Source organism: Mustela putorius, unplaced genomic scaffold (assembly GCF_011764305.1).
Source record: "Mustela putorius furo isolate JIRA1106 unplaced genomic scaffold, ASM1176430v1.1 tig00537303_pilon_pilon_pilon, whole genome shotgun sequence".
NCBI lineage: Eukaryota > Metazoa > Chordata > Mammalia > Carnivora > Mustelidae > Mustela > Mustela putorius.
Genome location: NW_025422441.1, coordinates 995,775 through 1,019,754, shown reverse-complemented (window position 1 = coordinate 1,019,754; position 23,980 = coordinate 995,775). Strand labels below are relative to the sequence as shown.

General features: G+C 53.1%; 1 protein-coding gene across 2 annotated transcripts; it reads left to right on the top strand.

Annotated features, from left to right (window-relative positions):
* Positions 1-1,946: 1,946 nt before the first annotated feature.
* ZNF623 (zinc finger protein 623) lies at positions 1,947-13,727 on the top strand. 2 transcript variants are annotated; one of them, XM_045074191.1, is made up of 2 exons: positions 1,947-2,054; positions 9,913-13,727. In XM_045074191.1, the coding sequence occupies exon 2, from the start codon at positions 9,990-9,992 to the stop codon at positions 11,487-11,489; it is 1,500 nt and encodes a 499-aa protein (XP_044930126.1). In that variant the 5' UTR covers positions 1,947-2,054; positions 9,913-9,989; the 3' UTR covers positions 11,490-13,727. The 2 variants fall into 2 exon arrangements, with proteins under 2 accessions (XP_044930126.1, XP_012904911.1); XM_013049457.2 differs by lacking the exon at positions 1,947-2,054 and adding an exon at positions 4,103-5,087.
* The last annotated feature ends 10,253 nt before the right edge of the window (positions 13,728-23,980 follow it).

Genomic DNA, 23,980 nt, shown 5'->3' with positions numbered 1-23,980 from the left:
CATTTCTGTAGGCTGGAAATGCATATGCATTTCCTCCAGTACCATCTCCGGAGGCCCCAGTCAGGGCAGCCCTCACGGCATCTGCAGATCCCACCCTGGGTGGGCGCTGTTCCTGCCAGCCTCCCACTGGCTGGCCGCCAGCACGGGTGCAGCCCAGGCCTGCGCTGAAGGTTGGGGGAGGCCAGCTTTGCTCTGACCCGTTGGTTTCAACTCCGTCCTATTTCTCAGACTTTTTTTTTTTTACTCTCTACCTCCAACATGGAGCTAGAATTCACAATGGAGATCCAGGCACGAGCTCCACCGAGTGAGCCAGCCAGGAGCCCCTCTGAGTCTGAAGTAGGGTTGGCGGGTGCTCTTCGCAGGCCTCCCCTGTGGACCACAGGTATCAGGGCGAAGCATGTTGTAACTCCCTACCTATCACCACCCATCACGTCGGAGTTTACCCACACCTGCCTCCACTCCCTAGGGTTGCACACGCGTTTCTCTTCAGTACCAGTCTTCGGGACGCTTCTCCGATAAGGCGGTGTGTAAGGGTGGCTTGTTTAACTCTTTATGGCGATATGGGCTCATCCTATCGGAATCAGACCCCAACACCTCATCATATTCAGAAATAAATTCCAGGTGGTTGAGTGAAAACGTTAGGGCTCTCTGAGAAAAGCCAGCACCACGAGGGTCCTGGGGCAGAGGGCAGGACAGAGCACACATCACAAAGGAAAAGTCAAAGGGGCCTGAGCACGCGAGTGTTAGTGCGGGGCACGGGTCAGTCTGTGAGCAGGTAAAGGCAAGACATTCGCAACATACGTAATTGGCCAGTAATCCGTATTCAGGCTGAAAAGAAAGTCCACCAGATCACAAGGAAAAAGACCACCAGCCCCGTGGACGAATGGGGCGAGGGCATTTCAGTCGGAGTTAATCCGTTCGCGTGATGATGAATATGGAGGTTTGGCCCCGTGGGCAACGGGACTTGCAGCAGCAGGAGGGGTCGGGAGGAGCCCAGGCACCGGCCTGGGGAGGGCCGCGGTGTTCCAGGGCTGGACTGCGGGGCTCGCCTGGGAGAATACATTTGGCAGAACTACTCGCCACATGTGTTGACTGGCGGCAACCGCAGGCTGGCAAATGACCTGTCCCTGACTTGGAAACAGAAACCAGGATGCGGCTCTTCGCCCCTCGGACCGGCCGAAACCGGACACTCCGTGCTGGTGAAGATGCGGGGGAACGTCCGTCCCGCGGACGCGGCGTAACCAGCGGCCACGGAGAAGCAAACCTGGCAGCAGGCTAAGCGCCCGCGCTCGACGCGTCTGCGGGCCCGGCCGGGAGGAAGCCCCGCTCGGACGCGAAAGCCGCACGCGGGCCCGCGCTCCTTTCCCGCCACCGACAAACGCGGGAAACCGAGGCGCGGCCCTGGAGGAGGAGGGCCGCGAGCCGCCCGCGCGGGACCGGCGCGCCCGCCCCACGAGGGCTTCTCGCGCGCCCCGAGCCGCGCCGAGCGCTGTCGCGGACGCACGGCGGGGCCTTCCCTCTCCGGCCTCCGCGCGCTGCCCCGTCGCTCGCCGCCCGCTGTCAGGCCGCGGAGCCGTCCGAGGGGTCCCGCGCCGCCCCCGCAGGTGGGGCCGGGCGCGCGGGACTTCCCGACCGGGCCGCCCCCGCCCCGCGGGGCCCAACGCGACACCCGCTCCGGCGCGCTGCCTCCGGGGGCTTCCGCACGGCCAGCGGCAGGCCGTGGCCCCAGGGGCGGTCGGCCCGGCGCTCCCCAGGGCGGGAAGCCCGCGCCCGCGCCCCGACAGGCCCCGCCCCCGCCCCGGCCCCGGCCCCGGCCCCGAGCTCCGGCCGCGGCGCCGACACGCGCAGCTCTACGCAGGCCTCACGCCGCGCGGACACCGCCGGAGCGCGGGGGCCGGCCCCGGAAGTCCGCACCACCGAGAGGCCGCCGGCCCCGGGGCGCCTAGAGCGGCCCCGGAAGCTCTCGGGCGGGGCCTCGGCCGACTTCCGGCCGCGACGAGCGGGCGGCGGTGCGGGCTTTGTCGGCGGGCCGCCGTGTCGCCGCCGCTGTCCGGGTGAGTGGCTGGCTTCCGGCCGCGGGGCGGGGGCGGGGGCGGCGGCGGCAGAGTCGTCGGGGCGGGCCGGGGTCGTGGGCGCGGCCTGCGGCCCCGGCCCGCGCCCTCTCTCCCCAGGGAGCGCCCTGGGCGCACGCGTTCGGCGCCCGCGAACGCGCACCCTCCCCGCGGGGCGCCCGGCTCCCGCGCCCGGCGTCGCTCCGGTGCAGCTCGCAGCGCCCGAGGGCTGAGCCGCGGGGCGGGGGGCACGAGTCCGGTGCGGGCAGCGCTGCCGCTCGCCCCGGGCCTGCCGGCTGTGTCTGGCGCCCGACGGAGCGCTCCGGACGGCCCTGGCGGAGGGTCGGGGTCTGGAGCCCCTGGTGCGCGAGGGGAGGCCGCGCCGCCCCCGATGCCCGCTCGGGTGGGGGCGGGGCGGAATCGGGAGGACCAGAGCGGCCTCCGGACCTCGGGCCCGAAGAGTTCCCGGGCGCGAGAGCGGTTTGCCGCGCGGGGCGGTTTTCCTAAAGGCTCGTGCTCCCCTGGAAGTCTTGTCGGTCCCCGTGGCTGAGTCCGCCCAGGTCGGGGACCTGTCACCCCTTCTCGTTCGGGCTGCGTCACGGCGGGAGTCTCGGCCTGAGGTTCCCCAGGAGTGTCACCTGGAGGCAGGCGGGGACCTCGGACCGTGTAGACTCACCACCACCGTGCAGCGCGTCTTGTCCCCCGGGCCCAGTCGACGAGGGGTAGAAATGGGTGTTTTTTGCCCATCCCGGATCTGAGATGCCCGTGTGTCCCGGGCTTCAGTGTGCCTTGCCCCGATCCGCACAGATGGAGCCGTTCTCCCTACTGTGCACGCAGCATCTCACGGGATGTTAGTGACCCCAGTGACCAGCAGTGACCCCAGTGCCTCTCTTAGGGCAGATGGAGGGGGAGCTGGGGAGAGGGACTGCGCGTTTTCCCGCGAGCCCGCACACAGGGCTCCAGCCTCTGGCGGTGATGGCGATGGATTTCGGACTCCTGGAAAGGTCTCGGGGGTGATGTGGAGAGGGCAGAGCTGAGAAGGCCCAGGCAACGCGCATGAGCCAGGGAGGGGGGTGGTCAGGGAAGCCTCCCGCCCGGAACCTGGCGGTGGCATTGAAGGGCTCAAGGAGCTGTCGGTAATGGCCGTGGAGCTGACTGGTGAGAGGACACTGGACCTGTCAGGAGAGGAGAAGGCTGGCAGTGTCCTTGGGAGCAGTAACCACAGCGCCCTAGGGTGGGATCGGGGTAGGAGGAGACCGCATCTAGCAGATGGTTTGGCCTTAACAAATCATGGATAGTTGTGAGAACACGAGAAACGAGACACTTTGCATCGTGACTAGTGCACACCAGGTTCTCAGTGCCCTTCACTCTGCGGGAGCGGGGGCCGGGGTGGGAGCAGGGGCAAATCTTCCTGCAGCTCCGGGCTGTGTCTCCCTCAGGTGCCGCATGCTCTGGGTATTCCCAAGAGTGAAGCTCGGAAACCTTTCTGCTTCTTTGAGGCTGTAAGGCACAGACAGGGGCTCGGGTCAGCCTGTGAGTCCTTTACCAGCACTCGGGACAAAAGCTCCTGTTGCCTGTGTAGGGCATGCCCCCCGCTTGTCATCCTACAGCTCACAGGGTCCCCTCTAGGTTAGCGTCCCACTTCTGTTTCCAACTCTGAGGATCGCCCCATCTCTCTCAACCTCACCTGTTTATTTACAGTTTCACGTTACAGTTTATCCAGCAGAGTCTTTGTGTTGCCACAGAAAGGTGGGCCATGGTAGCTCAGGACGTTGCAGAGTCACAGGCGTGTTGTGTTTTTACCTCCTTTTGTTGTTCCATTCAGGTTTTTTCTTTTTCTTTTCTTTTTTTTTAATTAAAGTATGCTCATTGATTTCTTTCTCTCTTTTTTAAAGTTTTTACTTATTTATTTGACAGACAGAGATCACAAGTCGGCAGAGAGGCAGGCAGGGGAGGGGGAGAGGAGGAAGCAGGCTCCCTGCTGAGCAGAGAGCCCAATGCAGGGCTGGATCCCAGGATCCTGAGATCATGACATAAGCTGAAAGTAGAGGCTTTAATCCACAGAGCCACCCAGGCGCCCCCAAACTTTTTTGGTTAAGAAAAATAAGGCTTAAACTATCAGCTTACTTTTCTAATACCCCATATGGTCTTGTAAAAGTGACAGGTGACACTTGGGAAGGGGAAGAACCTTCCACACTGAGGAGCTGGGCACTGGAGGAAAGAAGACCTGGATTGAACCTTACTGCTGCCTCTTACTAGTTTAGTGATCTTGGACAATTGCTTGTCTCTCTTAGTCTCCGTTTTCTCATCTGTGCAGTAAATAATGGAGGGAACAGCTGCCTTGGAAGCTTTGGAGGAGTGTGTGAGACTGTGTGAGTCCGTTGCTCATCACTGTGCCTGCTGGGGTTCGAGGGGCCCTAGTAAGTAGTGCCCTGTCTCTCCTGAGTTCGGAACTGATGAGGCACATGGCCAACTGCCACCTCACTTCCGGGCAAGGCTGGGTCAGAGCATTAGACAGACCCCGGTGCCTGCTCGCAGGAAGTGCCAGCTGCTGGGGCCCCTCAGGGGCCACTCCGCCAACCCTGTGGCTTAGAGGGGCAGAGCGTGTGTCCCCATGGAGCAGGTCGTGTGCTGCCTGCCTGTTACTCTCCCAGACTTTTCATCCTGCAGCTCCTTCCATCTCTGGGGAGGAGAAAGGGTCAGGCAAGTGGGCAGAGTACCTCGTGACAGCAGAGGCACCGGGACAAGTGTTCCTTCCAGTGTCTGATGCGAGTAGGGATTCTGTGACCTCCTGTGCCGTGACCGGGTGCAGGGGACCAGGTCAGCATCTGTGTGGATGGACTGGAGGAATGCCAGGACATATATCAAACGGGGGAAAGGTTGCAGATGGGTGAGTGTAGTGTGATCCCATTCCTACTTTTGAAAATCGAATTTCTGTTACTAGGTTATAATTGTATTGTTCAAGCTGGTGTCGGGGGACGCGTATTGAAGCAGCTAACAGTGGTGACCTGTTGAATTGGCGGAGGTTCTCGTTGTGTAAGTTTTGTCTGTGTCGTCTGCACTTGGTTACTTGAGGTGTGTGTACAGTGCGTATCTGGCGTTTGCAATGGCTAAGGGTTGAAAAGATACAAAAGTAAAACGGGATGTAAAACTGAGTGATTGTCCTGATTTCCTAAAAATTCTAGCGCAGGAAAAAGACCAGAGGAGAATGTTCACTGGTCATCTTAGCGGTGGGGTTAAAGTTCCTTTTATTTTTCTTTTTTCAGGTTTTCTGTTGTTTCTGTTGTCTCAATTGGCATAATTTACTTATAGCTTGAAAAAATAAAGTAATTTTTATAAGCAACAGAAATAGATTTTTTTTAAACCAAGTTGTTGAGCCTTTAACTCTGAAGACCGTCCTCAGTGGATGCCAGGAGCAGGCCTGGTCTGGGGCGCGTCCCAGCTCCGCTGAGCCCCGCTGAGCCGCTCCAGGGGGCTGTGCTGGGGGGTGGGTTAGCAGGCGGGTCTGCCGCTGCAGAAACGCTGCCGCGGGCTTGTGCTCAGCGCCTCGTCCTTGCTGCCGGTCACTGCTGTGTGGTTCGGTTTCTTTTTTATCGCTGGAGCCTCGGTCGGAGAAATCAGCCCGCTTCTTAGCATCACCTGAGCATTATTCAAGTCGCCATAACGGATTCAAAATAGTGTTTCTAACAAAAAAGTTAACTTCTGGTTCCACTTTGCCTACCTGGGTGGCTCAGGCTGTCCAGGCCTCCGGGCCGCCTGGCTGCTTTGCCTCATCGGGGTGTCGACGTGGGGGTGTGCGGAGGTGGGGGCCTTGCGCACGCGCATTCCGTTCCCGGCGCATTGCTGGGGCTGTCACGGGGTCCCAGCTCTCTTCAGGGGCCTCCAGGAAGGGTCGTCATTGGCCGGGGGGCCACTTGCCTTCCCATTTCCGGTCGTGTGCCTGTCCCTCGGAGCCCAGATTCTGGGCAGTCTTGAGCCGGCCACCGTGTACCGCACTGGCCTCTCTGTCGCACACCAAGTACTTCCTCTGGCCCAGGCGGTGGGGCGTGGCTCTTCCATCCGGGGCCGGTGCGGGTGCGCACAGTCAGACTCTCCGCTCGGACCCGCCGGCCGCGCGCGGTGCTGTCTCCAGCGCCCACCGAAAGCAGCCTGACCATATGAGCTCGCCCCCAGGGAGGGGAAGAGTCGCCGCCCACAGCTGTGCTGCTTCCCAAAGGAAGAAGTGTCCTGACCAAGTGACCACGCAAGGGAAGCAGTGCCAGGACCTGGGACCCAGCAGAAACGGGGACTCATCCGCCATGAGACGAGTACAGCAGTGTGTGCAGCCGCGCTGACCGTCACCCCAGGCCACAGACAGCTCAGGTGTTCGTGGGAAGTAAGATGGTGACCTGTGCACGCAGTGGCGTGCCGTGGTCAGTGGGAAGAGTGCGCCGCCTGCGGGATTGACTTCCGCCGCTGCGGGGTTGGCTTCCGCCGCCTGCGGGGTTGGCTTCCGCCGCCTGCGGGGTTGGCTTCCGCCGCCTGCGGGGTTGGCTTCCGCCGCCTGCGGGGTTGACTTCCGCCGCCTGCGGGGTTGGCTTCCGCCGCCTGCGGGGTTGGCTTCCGCCGCCTGCGGGGTTGACTTCCGCCGCCTGCGGGGTTGACTTCCGCCGCTGCGGGTTGGCTTCCGCCGCCTGCGGGGTTGACTTCCGCCGCCTGCGGGGTTGACTTCCGCCGGCGGAGTGCTGACAGGTGCATATTTGCGGGGGATGAGCGTGTTCTGGCAGTGGGTAGTCGTGATGGATTCGCAGTGTCAGGAGTACTTGAGAACACACCGAGCTGTGCGCTTGCAGATGGTGAGTTTATGGTGTGTGTTCTCATTCAGCAAAAAATGGGTACATGTTGGGGCTCCTGGGTGGCTCAGTTGCTCAAGAGTTTGGCTCTTGATTTAGGCTCAGGTCATGATCTCAGGGTCGTGAGATCGGGCCCCCGAGTTGGACTCCGCACTCAGCACAGGGTCTGCTTGGGAGTCCCCCCCCCCCGTGTTTGTGCCTGCGCGTACTCTTTCGCTCAAATAAATAAATAAAAACTTTTTGTTTAAATGACCTTCTCCCTAAAGGTCATTCATCATACATGATGAATAAAATGCAGGCACAGAAACATGTTGTATAATTCCATTTAAATGAAAAATTTATTTTATTTTTTTTAAAGTAAGCTCTGGGGAGGTGGTCCTAACTGAAATATCCTAAACGGGTAGAATTCATCTGTACTAAGAGGGGTCGCCCTTGGAGGGGAGCCTTTTGGGTGGCAAAAATGTTCTGTGTTGGCCTGGAGTGGTTAAACCGGTGTCACAGGAGTTCAAGATGTGTGTGCTTTATGCAAGTTATAGCTCACGTAAAAGAGAAAACCATTTTGAAACGGAGTTCTCTTGGGGCCACAGAGCACGTGTTACCTGGTCACTCCCTGAGCTTCTCCCAGTGCTGCCGTACCCCCCCCTCACAGGCAGGTTCTTGTCCTTGATGGCCACACTGGAAATGTGTCTGGAAGCCATCCCTTCATGGGGTGCACAGCAGGGTGTGCTTCCCACTGGTGCAAGTTTGAGGCAAGAAGTAATTGTTTAGGATCATCTTCTTATCTTTTTTTTTGAAGATTTTATTTATTTATTTGACAGAGGAGGGGGAAGAGTACAAGCAGGGGGAGGAGCAGAGGGAGAAGCAGGCTCCCCACTGAGCAGGGATCCTGATGTGGGGCTTGATCCCAGGACCTTGGGATCACAACCTGAGCCGAAGGCAGACACTTAATCGACTGAGCCCCCAGGCGCCCCTGTGTGGCCTCGTCTTGGATGGAACTCTTTGGAAGTGCAGTCAGCTGTGTAGAGGTCTCAGTGATGCATCTGTAAGGAAAGCCGTATTGGACAGTGGAGTCAGAACTGAGGCTGTGGCCAGTCCCAGTGGAGCTCTTGGGTTGGGATCACACTTGAGTTGCTGCCAGGGCATTCTCGGTTCCTGCAATGGACCAGACATTGGCTGTGGCATGGTAGGCATCTGAGATGGCTCTCCAAAATTCCTGGACCCTAAGGTACACACACCTCCCAGCTGCCGTGGAGGGGTTTTGCAGATGTAAGTCAGTTAGGGGAAGTAAGGTGGCAAGGCTCTCCAGGTGGGCTGACCTAATCATACATCCCCTTGGAAAGCAGTTTTCTGCAGCTGGTGGCAGAAGAGAAGTCAGGCGTTCTTTGCACTGTTCCTGGTGATACAGGTGTTTCTAGGAGCCGAGAGCAGCAGACAGCTGGCAAGGACTCAGGGATAGTCCTGTAGTTGTAGGGAACTGATTTCCAGTGGCATCTGAATGAGTTTGGGAACAGGTTTCCCAACACTTCCACATGTGACCTTAGCCTGGCCGACACCTTGTGTGAACAGGGATCCCAGTCACACTGGGCTGGACATCAGACCTTAAGAGGTGTGAGGTGACAGATGTGCTGTTTTCTGCTGCTGTGTTTGTGGTGTATTGTCCTACAGTGATGGACAGCCAAGAGGAGGCCTTCAGGGAGGGACAAGACCTAGGGGGAAAGACAGAGTCCTCCCTACAAGTGGTTCCCAGCAGGGTGGGGATTTTGGGGTATAGCTCTGAGCAGGGGAGCTGGGCACAACACCCCAGCAACTGTAAGGTTAAATAACTCCTGACTGCACAAGCTTTTCCACAGTGACACGCCAGTGGGATTCAGAGTGCCATATAGATCACCAGCACTCCAGTGCCCCTGTACTCCCTGCCAGTCTTTATCTTCTCCCTGAAGGTCAGCAGTGTCTCAGTTCTCCACTGTGGATTTTGTCTGTTTTTTAACTTGATGTGAACAGAAACATGCAACATGAACTCTTTGGTGCCTACCTTCTTCAGCTCACCTTTGCTTTTGTATAGCAGTTTTGCATTGCTCTGTATTATTCCCTGGTAGGAGTACTCCTCAATCTGCCCATCCCCTTATTGGTTATTTTGGTGGATGTGAATGCTGTGAACATTCCAGCTCTAGACTTGTGCAGGTGAGCCTTGGTACCGTTGAGTGGATGAGGAGGCATGGGTCTCAGTGCCCAGATGGAGGTGTTCACTCTAACTTGGATCAAGGACAGCGTAACACATGTAAGGAGGGAGGCCATGGCTTGGGTATAGACAGACAGATTGGTAGACTGGGTAGGAGAATATTGGTGCTCCCACCCTCTCTTCTGTCCTCTCATTGAGATAGACAAGGGCATCAGCTGAGAGGAGGAGGGAATATTAGACAGGTGGGAAGAGAGGACAGAGGAGGGTGATCTCTTAGGAGAATGAGGGGAGTATAGAGATTGCTGGTGGCTCTCAGGGCCCCATTAACCAAAGGATTGTAAGTGTAGAGAGAGCTCAGTTGGCATAGATGCAGACACAGAATGGGAAGCAAATGGAATTTAACCCAACTTGGGGTTTTCCCGTGCAGGGATGACAGAGGAAGGGCAGGGGGAGTTAGGATGATGAGAGTATGTAACCCAAAATAAACAACACTATAGAACTTGGGATCTAAGCTGGGCACAGAGGGAAAGGAGGACAATGAAGAGGTGGCAAGATCAGAACATCTGTTTCTTGGGAAATATGTCTTAATTTTTTAAGAGTCCAAGCCACATCCCTCCCCATCTACTACCCAGCCACTCTGTCCCTGTAGTTCGGTGTTGGAGGTGGAGCCCCAGAGAAGGCTTCTCAGGTGGGTCAAGTAGGTAGCTAAGATGCACAGTGGGGTAAAGAGTGTGGGTAGAGGAAATAGTCCTCTTTCCCACTCTTTGAATGTGTTTTACCCCCCACCTGCTCCACTAGGTTCCTGTCTCTTGACAAAGGGAAAAGATGATCTTATTTTCCTTTATTTCAGATTCTGACCTAGGAAACTTGTGACAAGAAGGTGACTCTGGAGCCTGAATTTCTGAGGATGGAAATCTGCCCAAGACCATGTCAGAAACACTCACAGTGATGGAGCCCCCTGCCTCTGAGTCTGGGGCATTCCCTGCACCCAGATTAGAGGGACTTTTGGGAAACCCAGAGGGGAGCTGTCCCCCTCAGGAGGGTGGTTTCAGGGGGGTGACGATTACCCATTGGAAGATCCAAGCAGGAGAGGCAGCTCGGGTGGGCAGTAAATCAGGAGAAAGCCCAGTTCTAAGCTCAAACCTCCTCCTTCTCCAGAGAGAGCTTGTGGAAGGGGAAGCCCATCAGTGTGAGATTTGTGGCAAAAGCTTCACATTTAACTCGGACCTAGTTAGACATCAGATTTCTCATGCTGGGGAGAAACCTTACAGATGTGAGCAGTGTGGGAAAAGCTTCAGCCAGAGCTCTCACCTTGTTGAGCATCAGCGAGTGCACACTGGAGAAAGACTCTATGTGTGCAACATGTGTGGAAAGGACTTCATTCACTATGCAGACCTCGCTGAGCACCAGAGAGCACATACAGGAGGAAAACCATTCCGATGCATGCAGTGTGGGAGAGCCTTCCATCACAGCTCAGACCTGGTTCGGCACCAGCGAGTTCACACCCGGGAGAGGCCTTTTGAATGCAAGGAGTGTGGGAAAGGCTTCAGCCAGAGCTCGTTGCTCATTCGCCATCAGAGAATCCACACGGGAGAAAGGCCTTATGAGTGTAACGAGTGTGGAAAGTCCTTCATCAGGAGCTCGAGCCTCGTTCGACATTACCAGACCCACACAGAGGTGAAGCAGTACGAGTGTAAGGAGTGCGGGAAGGCCTTCCGTCACCGCTCCGACCTCATCGAACATCAGAGGATCCACACCGGAGAGAGGCCCTTTGAATGCAACCAATGTGGGAAAGCCTTTATTCGGAGTTCGAAGCTCATTCAACATCAAAGGATCCACACCGGGGAAAGACCTTACGTGTGCAACGAGTGTGGGAAGCGCTTCAGCCAGACATCCAACTTTACCCAGCACCAGAGGATCCACACCGGAGAGAGACTCTACGAATGTAACGAGTGCGGGAAAGCCTTCTTTCTGAGCTCGTACCTTATTCGACACCAGAAAATCCACACCGGGGAGAGAGTGTACGAGTGCAAGGACTGTGGGAAAGCTTTTCTCCAGAAAGCCCACCTCACTGAACACCGGAAAATCCACACTGGGGATAGGCCCTTTGAATGTAAGGACTGTGGGAAAGCTTTCATTCAGAGCTCCAAGCTGCTTCTGCATCAGATCATTCATACCGGCGAAAAGCCCTACGTGTGTAGTTACTGTGGGAAAGGCTTTATTCAAAGGTCAAACTTCCTTCAACACCAGAAAGTTCATACTGAAGAGAAACTCTATGACTGTAGTCAGTTTGGGAAAGACTTCAGCTCAGCCCCAAACTTTAAAAATAATCAAGGTGTTCACCAAGAGGGACTTCCCTTGAGTAAGACCGCCATGCATGTGGGTGAGAAGTCTGCAGGTCAGGGGGAACACACAGATAACTTATAAAGTATTTACTCTCCTACTCAGTGATGTTTAGAAGGAGTAGCATGACTCCTAACTGCTGCGACTTTGGATGTGTTGGCGTTTTCCAAAGTCCTCAGTAGGGCTGCTTTCAGATTGGGCTGTCACCTACCACTGCGCAGCAGCACTGGGCTGCTGTCCTCCCCACTACGAACGTGTGACATCAGGAGAGCCACGTGACTGGACACCTGATGGAGCCGGAATAATGCTGGGGGAGGGGCTAGGTCTAAAGAAGCTTTCTGCATGTTACCACACAGTTATAGTCCATCCGAGTTAAAAATACTTTTTAAAGCAGAACTATGTATCTAATCTTAATACTTAAAAGAATATCACATGGTTAATTTCGGTCTATCAAAAAGGCAAGTTGGAGAAAGACCTTCGTTATTTCAAACGACAGGTTGGTTCCCCGTTGTCCTTAGGATAATTTCTAAGCTCCCAGAACTGCTTTCTAAGGCCTTTTGCTTCTGGAGTTTCATCTCCCACTGCTTAGCCTCCCGCCTCAGCAGATCTAACTGCTTGACATTCCCGCTTAACCCACGTCGTACTTGCCTCCTGTTTGTCCTGTCTGAACGCTTTCCACCGCACACCTGGTTCGCTCCTTATCAGGAGTCAAGACCTGTGTCAGGCTCAGCCAGCTACTCCTCTGTGCTTGTGGGCTAGCGTGCACTTCTGTCACTGCACTTGCTTTGGGGTATCAAAATGATGTTCTTATCTACCATCTCTCATTAGTACACTACTAATCCCTTAAGGACTTGGTCATAGTCGATGGGTTCATGTGTCCGTGGCACCTGGTGCAGGAAGAAGCGCAGCTGGATCTGTGTATCACTGGCTCTTCTCACTTGTGCTGCTGTAGTTTACGTTTTGGGGTTTTGTTGTTCTGTAACAGTATAATTTGCTGGTCTACTGGAAGTATCTTCTCTCTCAGCTCTGTTGATGTCTTCTGCTTCTCCATAACTCGGAAGTTGTAAGCAGTAGCTAGTGGAAGACCAGCACGCCTCATGTTTGTGCCTTCAGAGCTCACCCATGACCGTCTCCTTGCTTTCAGGGAGTGTTGTCTTCACCTGGCTGCCCATGTATCTTTCTAATCCACTCAAAGGGCACACAATCCCAGTGCACTGCTCAAGGTTTCCTGTCTCAGCAGTTCCACAATTGACCTCATCTCTTATGGTCACTTTCTCTGCTTTCTGGCTCATTTTGTCATTTATCTGAAAATGTATTGATCTAAAAGGACCGGGGCTGAACACTTGGGAGACAGATGAAATTGTTGATTCTGATTTGGAAGACAAAGATCATTGCACAGAGTTAAGTGCTGAAGTAGAAGTTCCACATTGTGTAGGAGCATAGGTAAGGAGGGGACTGATCTGGTGTGGAGGATCTGGGCCAGCTTCACAGAAGAGGTGACCCCAGAACTGAGAGAGCGAGCGCCATGGCAGCTAGAGAAGAGGATGACCTGGGAGAGGAATCTGTAGATACGGAGAGGGGCAGTAGATATCTCTTTGGGGAGCTGTAGTACGCGGTCAATAACGGTCTACCCGACTTTCAGTTGCTGCCTCTGATTTTCTTTTCTCTGAACATTAACAAAAACAGCCAGTTTTGAAATTACATGACCCCCCCCCCCACACACACACACACACTATGGGAAGATTCTGAGTTTTTAAATTCCAGCAACACTAGAAGCCTTCAGGGGTAAGAGATAAAGAGGGGCATACAGTACATCTTCTGGAAAACTCATTACTAGAGATGTTACAAATGGTACAGAAGAGAGATTATCAAGACCATTTCAATCAACTTTGTTGACGTCTAGTTTCCATACAGTAAAACACATATTTAAAGTGTACAGAGTTTTGAGAAACCATATACCTGTGTAACGACCATTAGAATAAAGAAAAGTAATGTTCTTATCATTCAAACAGGTTCCCTTTTGCTCTTTCCCAGTTAGTCATGCCCTAGTCCCAAATACCTGCTTTGGGTCAGTGTAGATTAGTTTCGCTTGTAGGGCTTCACATAAATGGACCCATACAGTATATAATTCTATGTGTCTTGATTTATTTTGCTTTGGCATGTTGTAAAGACTCAACCAAGTAGTTATGTGTTTGGGTATCTCTCTGCTGAGTAGTGTTCTATTGTACGGACAAACCTTTGTTCATTGCCTGTTGATAAAAATTTGGGTTTCCAGATTTGGCTTTTATTAATAAAACTGCTATGAGCATTTGTGTAAACCTATTTATTTGGACATGCCTCTTTATTTTTCTTGGGCTAATGCATAGGAACTTAATTTCTGAGTTATAAGTGTGTTTTCATAAGAAATGGCAAAAAATTCTCCATAGTGGTTGCACCATTTCACACTCTTCCCACAGTATGTTTGTTCCTGTTGCTTCACATCCCTTGCCAAGCCTTGATAGTGTAACTCGGCTGAAATGTGATCCACGCCAAGTAGGTGTGATGTGTCTCTGTGTTTCTGATTTGTATTTGTCTGCTCGGTGGTGCTGTTGAGCACCTTTCCATGTGCATGTTGCCATTTTGCCTTTTTTTTTTTTTAATTTTTTTTAAAAGATTTTATTTATTTATTCGACAGACAGAGATCACAAGTAGGCAGAGCAGCAGGCAGAGAGAGAGGGGGAAGCAGGCTCCCCGCCGAGCAGAGAGCCTGACGCAGGGCTCAATCCCAGGACCCCGGGACCACAACCCGAGCTGAAGGCAGAGGCCTAACCCGCTGAGCCACCCAGGCGCCCTTTTTTTTTTTTTTTTTTTAAAGATTTTATTTATTTATTTGACAGAGATCACAAGTAGGCAGAGAGGCAGGCAGAGAGAGAGGAAGGGAAGCAGGCCTCCTTCTGAGCAGAGAGCCCAATGCGGGACTCAATCCCAGGACCCTGGAATCATGACCCGAGCCGAAGGCCAAAGCTTAACTCACTGAGCCACCCAGGTGCCCCTTTGCCCACCTTTTGTGATGTGTTTTTACATCTTTTGCCCTTTATTAAATTGGGTGGTCTTTTTTTTTTTTTTCTTTTAAGATTTTATTTACTTGATGGAGAGCTCAAGCAGTGGGAGCGGCAGGCAGAGGAAAAGGAAGAAGTAGGCTTCCCACTGAGCAGGGAGGCTGATGCGGGCCTGGATCCTAGGACCCTGGGACCATGCCCTGAGCCACCCAGGAGCCCCATGTGGTGGTTCGTCGTCTTATTACTGACTTACAAGAGCCTTTCCTATTTGGTAGGTGAAAGTCTCTTTCCAAATATGTATTCATTATGCATACTTTTAGCCTCTGGCTTACCTGTTCATTTTCTTTGCAGGGGGAGGGATAGTGGGAGAAGGAGAGAATCTCTTCATTTTCTTAATGGTATCTTTTGAAGATCACATTTTAAGAGATTTTCCACTAGTACACAAAAATTTGTATAGTTTATGCTTCTCGAGTTCTGTCTAGGTTTTTAAACAGCTATTTTCCAGTTGTTATTGCTAGTTTGTAGAAACACATTTGATTCTGGCTTGTTGATCCTTGTATCCTGCAACTGGATTCACTTACTAGTTCCACTAATGTTTAGAATTTTAGATTCTTTTTGTTGTTGTTGTTCCTTTAAGATTTATTTAGAGAATGTAAGTGGTGGGGAGGGGCAGAGTGTGAAAGACAATTTGTTTTTAAACATTTTATTTGTGAGAGAGAGCTCAAGCAGGGCAAGGAACAGGGATAGGGAGAAGCAGATTCCCTACTGAGCAGGGAGCTGTATGCAGGGCTTGATCCCAGGATCCTGGGACCATATTCTGAGCCACGGACAGACGCTTAACCAACTGAGCCCTCTAGGGGCCCCTGGAGAGAGAGAATCTTTAGCAGACTCCTTGCTGAGTGCAGAGCCTGAGCTCAAGACCTCAAGATCCTGAAGCCATGACCTGAGCTGAAATTAAGAGTCAGACGCTTAACAGGCTGAGCCATCCAGGCGCCCCTGTATTTCTAGATTCTTAAGCATTTCCTAGGCAGATAAAGAATTTTACTTCTAATTTCTGATTTATATGGAATCGGTCTACCATGGGATGCTTGGGGGCCTCAGTGGGTTGAGCCTCTGCCTTCGGCTCAGGTCATGGTCTCAAGGTCCTGGGATCGAGCCCCAAATCAGGCTCCTTGCTCAGTGGGGAGCCTGCTTCTCCTTCTCTCTCTGCCTGTCTCTCTGCCTGCTTGTGATCTCTTTCTCTTCAAATAAATAAAATCTTTAAAAAATAATAAAAAGAATTGGTCTACCCATATCATTTTCTGAAGTTGTTTGTGTAATAGTTCTTTTTATTTCTAAATTATTTTTACTACCATATGATGTATTATTTGCCTCAGGGGTACAGGTCTGTGAATTGTCAGGCTTACACATTTCACAGCACTCCATAGCACATACGCTCCCCAATGTCCACCACCCAGCCACCCCATCCCTCCCCCACACCCCCCAGAGAACCTCAGTTTGTTTCGTGAGATTAAGAGTTTCTTACGGTTTGTCTTCCTCCTGATCCCGTCTTGTTTCATTTTTTCTTTCCCTGCCCCCCAATGACCCCCAACCCTGGCTCTCAAATTCCTCATACCAGGGAGATCATATGATAATTGTGTTTCTCTGTTTGACTTATTTCACTCAGCATAATACCCTCTAGTTCCATCCTCGTCATCGAAAATGGCAAGATTTCATTCCTTTTAATGGCTGCATAGTATTCTATCGCGCGTGCGCGCGCACATGTGTGTACACACACACACACACACACCACATCTTTATCCATACATCTGTTGATGGACATCTAGGTTCTTTCCATAGTTTGGCTATTCTGGACATTGCTGCTATAAACATTGGGGTGCACGTGCCCCTTTGGATCACTACGTTTGTATCTTTAGGGTAAATACCCAGTAGTGCAATTGCTGGGTCACAGGATAACTCTATTTTCAACTTTTTGGGGAATCTCCATGTTGTTTTCCAGAGTGGCTACACCAGCTTGCAATTAGTATTTCTTCTTTATTTTTTAAAAAAGATTTTATGTATTTATTTGACAGAGATCACAAGTTGACAGAGAGAAGAGGGGAAAGTAGGCTTCCTGCTGAGCAGAGCCCGATGTGGGGCTCGGTCCCAGGACCCTGGGATCATGATCTGAGCTAAAGACAGAGGCTTTAACCCACTGAGCCACCCAGGTGCCCCTTACATTATGTTTTAATTACATATATATATATATATTTTTTTTTTTTTTGCTGCCTTTTAAAAAAAGATTTTATTTAATTGACAGAGATCACAAGTAGGCAGAGAGGCAGGCAGAGAGAAGTGGGGAAGCAGACTCCCCGCTGAGCAGAGAGCCTGATGTCGGGCTTGATCCCAGGACCCTGAGATCATCACCTGAGCTGAAGGCAGAGGTTTTAACCCACTGAGCCACCCAGGTGCCCTAATTAGTTATATTTTAAATGAATTTCCTTCTTCCTGGTGTTGGTGATCTGTGTCTTCCTTCTCTCTTGGTCAGTCTAGCCAAAGATTTACCAATGTTATTGCTGCTTATAAAGAAGTAGCTTTCATTTTCCTTGATTTTGCTCTATTTGTCTATTTTCTGTTTCACTGAAGCAGAATCATTTTATTTCTTTCCTTCCACTTTGAGTAACTTCCCCTTTCCTTTAACAGCTTATTCAAGTGGAAGCTTATATCACTAGTTTTAGGCCGCTTTTCTTTTCTCATATAAATACTTAAAAGCTAACATTTTTCCTTGTGGTACTGCATTAGCTGAATTCCACAGATTGTGATATGTTGTTTTCATAATCATTCAAGAAAAGGTATTTTCTGATTTATTTCTTCCTTTCTCTCTTTCTTTCTTTCTTTCTTTCTTTCTTTCTTTCTTTCTTTCCCTCCTTCCTTCCTTCCTTCCTTGTTTCTTTCTTTCAGACAGAGGGCAAGCAGTGGGGGTGGGCAGGGAGGGAGAGAGAATCTTAGCAGGCTCCACACCCAGCACAGAGCTCATTGGGAGGTTTGATCTTGTGACCCCGAGATCATGACCTGAGCCGAAACCAAGAGTCAGACACTTAACCTTTGAGCCACCCCAGTTACCCCTGACAGTATTTTCTGATTTCTTGTGATTTTTTTCCTTGACTGTGACTTATGTAGACGTCTACTCGATTTCCATATAGTTGGGGCATTTTTCAAATACATTTTTATTACTGATTTCTCAATTAGTTCCATTATGTAATTGGACAACATATGCTGTATATTAACACTTTCAAATTCAGGACTTGTTTTATGGGCCAAGTGATGGCTTATCTTTGTGAATGTTCCACGTGCCCTTGGAAAGTATTTGTGTTATGTTGTTATTTGGGTGTGAGCCCTCTACACGTGGCACTTAGGTCACATTAGTGATGGGCTTGTTGAAGTATCCTCTGTCTTAACTGATTTCCTTTCTACTTTTTGTCACTGAGAAATGAGTGTTGAACTCACTAATTATAACTGTGGATTTGTATTTTTCTCCTTTAACGTTGTCAACTTTTATGTGTTCTGCAGCCCTGGTTTTGGGTACATAAACATTTAAAATTGCTGGTTTTCTTGTGTCCCTGTGTTTATCTCTGGTATTTTTTCAAGCCTGAGATCCACTGTGTCTGAGAGGTGATGCTTCTGTCTCGGGGCTTGATTAGTGCTTCCAGGGCACGATGGTTCTTTCTCCTTTAACCTATGTATGTTAGTGTATTTAAAGTGTGTTTCTTGGAGACAGCTTATTGTTGGGTCTTAACTTTTTCATCCAGTATGATAAGTAGTATTTTTACTACTAAGTAAAATCAATATCAATATTGATATGGCTGATTTTATTTATTAAAATATTTTATTTATTCATTGGGCAGAGAGAGAGAGCAGAAGCAGAGGGAGAGGGAGAAGCAGGCTCCCCAGTGAGCGGAGGCTGACATAGGGCTCCATGCCAGGACCCTGGGATCATGACCTGAGCTGAAGGCAGAGGCTCAGCCCACTGAGCCCCAGGCGCCGACTTTAAAACTCCCACCCTGCTGTTCTCTGTCACTTAGCGGCTCTTTGTCCGCATTTTCCTGACTTCCTCTGAGTTGAGTGGTCGTTGCTACTTCACTTCATCTGTTTTCCTATTTGCTGTCCCTGTTTGTTTACTTCACTGTCTCTGTTTCACAGCGTGTGTGCATCCCATCTCCTTTCACACCCATTGTGAGAAACCTGCCGCATTCCTTCCTGTCCCCTGCCCATCCTTTCTGTGTCCTTTGTTGTACATTTTACTGTTAAATATGTTCTAATGAACATACCGTAATTACTTTGACTTTACACAATAATCTTTTTTTTTTTAATTTTAAAGATTTTATTTTACCAGAGAGAGAGAGAGTGCGTGCTTGCATAAGTGGGGGGAGGGGCCAAAGGAGAAGCCGGGTCCCTGCTGAGCAGGGAGCTGGACAGAAGGCTCCAACCCAGGACCCTGAGATCATGACCCGAGCCGAAGGCAGACACCCAACCGACTAAGCCACCAGGCGCCCCGATTTTAATGCAATTTTAACATTAGAAGAAACAGGCTTTTACATTTACTCACATATTTACTATTTCTGGCCCAAGCTTACATTTTGTTTCCTGCAACCTGAGTCATGTGCTTATCATTTCTTTTTTTTTTATTTAATTTTTATTTATTTGACAGAGAGAGAGAAATCACAAGTAGGCAGAGAGGCAGAGAGAAAGAGAGGAGGAAGCAGGCTCCCTGCGGAGCAGAGAGCCCGATGTGGGACTCGATCCCAGGACCCTGAGATCATGACCCGAGCTGAAGGCAGAGGCTTTAACCCACTGAGCACAGGCACCCCATGCTTATCATTTCTTTTATTGCAGGTGCCCCAAGGCAAGTTTCAGCTCTGGTCTGCTGAAAATATCTGTGTTTTGTCTTCAGGTTTGAAAGATACTTTTGCTGGCTATGAAGTTTTAGGATGACGGGTTTTCTTCACCTTGAAGCTGTCCTTCCATTGCCTTATTACTTCTGATGAACACCTGCAGTCGTCTCTGCTTTGTTTCTTGTTCTTTTTCTCCTCTAGGTGCTTCTAAGATCTCATCAGTGGCTTTCAGCCATGAGGCTATGATGTGCATTGGTATGTTTTTGTTTTCATCCCAGTTGGGGTTTATTGGCTTTGTTATTGGTTTTGGATTTATTATTTTCATCAAATTTAGAATCTTTTCCACTATGGCTCTTTCTCTTTTTAAGATTTAATTTTTAAGTAATCTGTACCCCCAGCGCAGGGCTCGAACTCACAGTCCCGAGATTAAGCTTCACATGCTCCTACTCCCATGAATGAGCCCCTCTGGCTATTATACTTTCTGAATGGTGGTGGGTGCTGATGGCACAGGGGCTGAGTTTTGCCCTGCCTTGGGGTGTGGGGAGTGCCCTGGTGTGTAGCATGTGGTGGACACATACTGTGGAACAAGTCGCTGGGGCAGTAGCAGGAGAGGGAGGCTGGGTGGAGCACAGTCCCAGGTGAGACGAGAGGGCTCAGGGCTGGGTGTCCACACCCCCAGGGGTATAGGGACATCTGATCAGGGCCTGGGCTAAGAGGTCTCCCACGGCACTGGACTGCTGGGATCCCAGTTGCTCCCCATGACCGTGTCCCCTCACCAAGGGAATGAGCCAAAGCCACGTGCCTTCATGGTTAAGGTCTTCCCGTCCATGAACCAGGTTCGCTGGACTTCCCATGAGGATGAGGGGGCTGCACACCCTCCTAGCTCTTCCTGGGATGGCGCTGTTCCCCTAGGTCATCCCTCTCGGGGTCTCCCACTCAGTCTTTAGGAGAGGTTTGCATAGGGGCTAGGTCTCCCCAGCTCCCCAACCTTTGACAAGTACCAGGACAGCCACGGTCATGCTCCATGCAGAGGGAGCCAGGTGGAGGTCCCAGGAGCAAAAAGATGGGCCCTGGGTGTGGTTCAGCATCACCTGGAGAGTTTTAACAGCCCCTGGGGTAGCCCTACTGGAGCACAGGCTGATTTAATTACTTCAGGCGTCCTCCAGGGTCATGTTTTTATTCTTAAACTTTTTGAGATAAGTAGAGACTTATATCCACGTATAAGGTATAACACAGAGGGTTTGTGTATTCTCTTTGCCCCGCCTACGCCAATGGCAGCATCTTGAAGACCGTAGTACAACATTACAACCAGGAGGTGAACATCGATACCAGGATACCAGATTTGCTCACCAAACGATCTCTCTCTACTCTTGTATGGCCATACTCACTTCCCTTCCGCCTAAAACCCCTCCTTCTCAGCTAGCAAACATTAATGTTTTCTCTGCCGGTTCTCCACCGACAATGTTATATCAGTGGAATCATGCAGTATTGTGGACTCGATCTGCTAGGGCCAGATCTCCAGCTTCCAGGGGTATCAAGTCTGGTGGTAGGTACTAGCATAAGCAGACCTACAGACCACTGGAATACAATAAAGCCCAGGGATAAACTGTTCTGTATACAGTCAGAGGATTTCTAGCAGTGGTGCCAGAACATTCGGTGGGGGAAGGACGGTCTTGTCAAGAGATGGTGCCGGGGAAAGTGGACACCCACGTTCGAGAGAAGGGGTGTTGGGTGCTCACCTAACACCACATGTAAAACTATATAAAAACTAACTGCAAGTGAACCAAAGGCATAAACTTAATAGTTAAAGCCAGAGAACTCCCAGGGGAAAATGCAGGGAGAGGGAGACGCCGACTTGGGTGTGACACCAGATGCACAGGCAAGAAAAGCAAACGTGGATCTGGTCACTTCATTGAGATTAAAAACTTGTGCATCAAGGACACTCAACAGATGAAAAGGCCACCCCCAGAATGGGAGGGAGAGACTTGAAAATCACTTACCTCCTAGGAGACTAGTACCCAGAATACTGAGTACCCCTAAAAACCGCAACGCTGCTGAATTCGAAGATGGGCAACAGACCTCAGTAACCCTCTGTCCAAAGCAGTGTCTGTACGGAAGCCCTGAGAGGAGGCCTGCTGTCATTAATGGGAGATGCACATCTGGATGGCCCGGAGCGTGCCTGTGAGAGGACCGTGACCATGGGAGTCATGGAACAGGTGTCCGAGAGGGTGTGCTGTGCTGTGCATGGCCATGTGGCCGGCTGGCCTGGCGGGAAGCAGTGTGACCATCACCAGAAAGTTAGAAGCAGACTTACCATTCGACCCAGCAATTCTCTGTGGGTCCACACTCAGAAGTGAGAGCGGGATCCCCCAGGGACGCTCGCATGCCCGAGCCGCTGCTGCAGCAGCCACAGCAGCCAGGAGCTGGACAACCCAGGGGCCACCAAGGGATGGACAGACGAGCAGCGCGGGGCTTCTCCTGCGGTGGAGCCCCGCTCAGAAGAAGGAAGTCCGGCCTGATGCTGCAACATGGGGGACTTGGGAGGGAGCCAAGCCCGTCCCAGGGAGGCCAGGACGGCTGGAGTCCACCTAACCCGAGCGTGCGGGTACAGAGGGGGCGGCCCGGTGGTCGCAAGGGGTGGGGGTGGCCAGTGGTGCTTTATGGGTACAGACGCCGGCCTGGACACGCACAGACCTCACCCGGCGCCCCGCAACCAACGACGACGACGAATTCTGGCTCCGCGTCTGTGCTCACAGCCCGGAGGAGCGAAGCAGAAAGGTCTTGGCGAGGGGGAGCCACACGCCCGCTGGCCAGGCAGGTGGGAGCTGGCGACCGGGTGGCCCAGGGAGGTGGTCCCACGGGGGCAGCATGGGTGGACACGGGGGACCCCGCGGGACAGAAGGTCCTCCGAGCGGGCGCCCCGCCCGTCTAGGCCTCGCCCCGCTGGGATCCGGACTCCGTCTCGCTGCGGCCAAAGTGTCCCACGCACGCGCGTGTCCGTGACGCGCTCCTTGCGCCTCCCCCGCGGCCCCGCCGGGAGGGCGAGTGTCCCCGCGCGCGCCGCGTCACCGCACCGGTCCGCCTCGGCGAGCCCGGAACCACCCCGCGTCCACCGCGCCCCTGCTGCGCGCCCCGCCGGGCGCACCCGCTCCGGTTCAGCATCGCTGACCGGTCCCCCGGCGTGGCTGCTCCCGCTGCGCGGCGGTGTCGGCGCCGCCGCGGGTCCCGGGAAGCGCCGGCTTCGTCCTCCCGCCGAGGTCGTGCTTGCGGACCGGCCGGGGTCCCCCGTGAGGCGCTCACGTGCTCTTCCCGGTTTCAGCGTTTCCTTTCCGCGGCCGCCGTGCGGGACGTCGGGTTCCGCGTGCGGGACGTCGGGCTCCGCGTGCGGGTCCTTCCGGCAGGTGCGTGTCGGGCTCCCTCCGCCTGCGGCCTCTCCCGGACTCCCCTGCGCGGGCGAGAGGTTCGGGTTTGACGACGCCGAACCTGGTGGTCTGAGCGTCCTGAGGCCGCGGGAAGGAACCTGCGCGGGCCCCACGGTGACCCGCGCTTCTCTGCTCTCGGGGAGTCTCCGGATTCGGCCTCCGCGTGTGCGCCGCGGTCCGCCCTGACGCGATCCGGGGCGCGGCCAGGGCTACGGCCTCCCCGCCGGCTCCGGAGCCCCGAACCCTCGGAGCAGCCCTTGCCTTTGCCCCGCGCTGCGCGGGTGCGGTTGACCGCGCGGACCTTGCCTGTCGGTGCAGCGCGCCCTCCGGCCCCGGCCCGCGTCTCCACGGGCGCTTGACTCATCCTCGGATCGAGCTGCACCACTTCCCGCTTCGGTTTTCACGGTCGGTCCTTTGAGGTCCTTCGCGTTCCCGCACCCGGTGCGCAGTCCGCCTGGACGTGTCTGCGGTGGGTCCGCGCGCGGAGGCGTTGGTTTCTAGAGCCCCGGGGACGGCGGGAGCGTGACACCCGCGCACGGTTGTCGCTCGCTGGACGTGAGCCGTCAGGTTTGCTTCGCGCTGTTGGTACCTTCGGGCGTGGAGGCTGGCGCGTCGCTCCTTCCGCGGCGCCACCCAGGAACCGCCGGAGGAAGAGAGGCCCGGAGCTCCCGGTGCTCTGAGCGCGCCGCTCCCCTCCGGGAGGTCGCCGGCCTGCAGGCTCTGCAGACCTGTTCTTTTCTGCTGTTCGTGGAGCGTCGTTATGTGGGCGTGATGACGAGGTCGTGAGCCCTGGGTGATGGAGTCTCCATCCAGCGGTGGCCAGGGGGTGGGGGTGGGGGTGGGAGTGGAGATGGGGGTGGGGTGGGGGGTCGGGGTGGGGGTAGGGGGAGGCGGTCAGGGGGACCAAAAGTTCCAGTCCTCTGGTTGCCCCTGTCCTGTGGTTCAAAGGGCCTTTTCCAGTCACTGCATTAGCAGAAGCCCCGAGAGGGCTCTGTCGGACACAAGATGCTCCAGTGGTTCAGGAAGTGCCACGGGCCCCAGTTTTGTGCCGGGAACCAGGGATTCCTTACACCACACTAAGTGTTTGACTTTTTGTGGTTGTTACTTTTAAAAATTTTATTTCACTTTCCCAGTATTCGTTGCTAGTGGCAACATAAGGGAATTTTATGTTCTTTGACCTCACTTAATTCACTCAGTAGCTCTAGTGTTTGTGTGAAGAATTCTTGGGATTTTCCTAGAAACAG